The sequence below is a fragment of the Myotis davidii genome, unplaced genomic scaffold, assembly GCF_000327345.1.
Source record: "Myotis davidii unplaced genomic scaffold, ASM32734v1 scaffold2091, whole genome shotgun sequence".
Taxonomy (NCBI): Eukaryota; Metazoa; Chordata; class Mammalia; order Chiroptera; family Vespertilionidae; genus Myotis; species Myotis davidii.
Genome location: NW_006282603.1, coordinates 46,168 through 46,381, shown reverse-complemented (window position 1 = coordinate 46,381; position 214 = coordinate 46,168). Strand labels below are relative to the sequence as shown.

The 214-nt window shown below is 70.1% G+C and overlaps 1 protein-coding gene across 1 annotated transcript in view; it reads left to right on the top strand.

The window, feature by feature from the left end:
• The window catches only part of FAH (fumarylacetoacetate hydrolase (fumarylacetoacetase)), a gene marked incomplete at its 5' end in the record, with an annotated part of 41,752 nt that overhangs the window by 9,650 nt on the left and 31,888 nt on the right, over positions 1–214 (top strand). Inside the window, one exon of the mRNA XM_015560564.1 lies at positions 16–100. Coding sequence (XP_015416050.1) covers positions 16–100 — 85 coding nt within the window. The remainder of the gene's footprint in view (positions 1–15; positions 101–214) is intronic.

Sequence of the window (214 nt, the reverse complement as noted above, 5' to 3'; positions counted from 1 at the left end):
CCGGGCCTGGTCCTCACGGCAGCCCCTTGTCCCCGATGTCGTTGCAGCGAAGCCTCCCGTGTACGGCCCCAGCAAACTCTTGGACATCGAGCTGGAAATGGTAAGCGTCTGCGGGGCCTCGGGGTCTCCTCGTGGTGTCGGCAGGGGCTCTCGTAGCCGGGATGGCAGGCCCGGCCGGTGTGGCTCAGTGGTCAGCCCGGGGGGCCCCGCACCC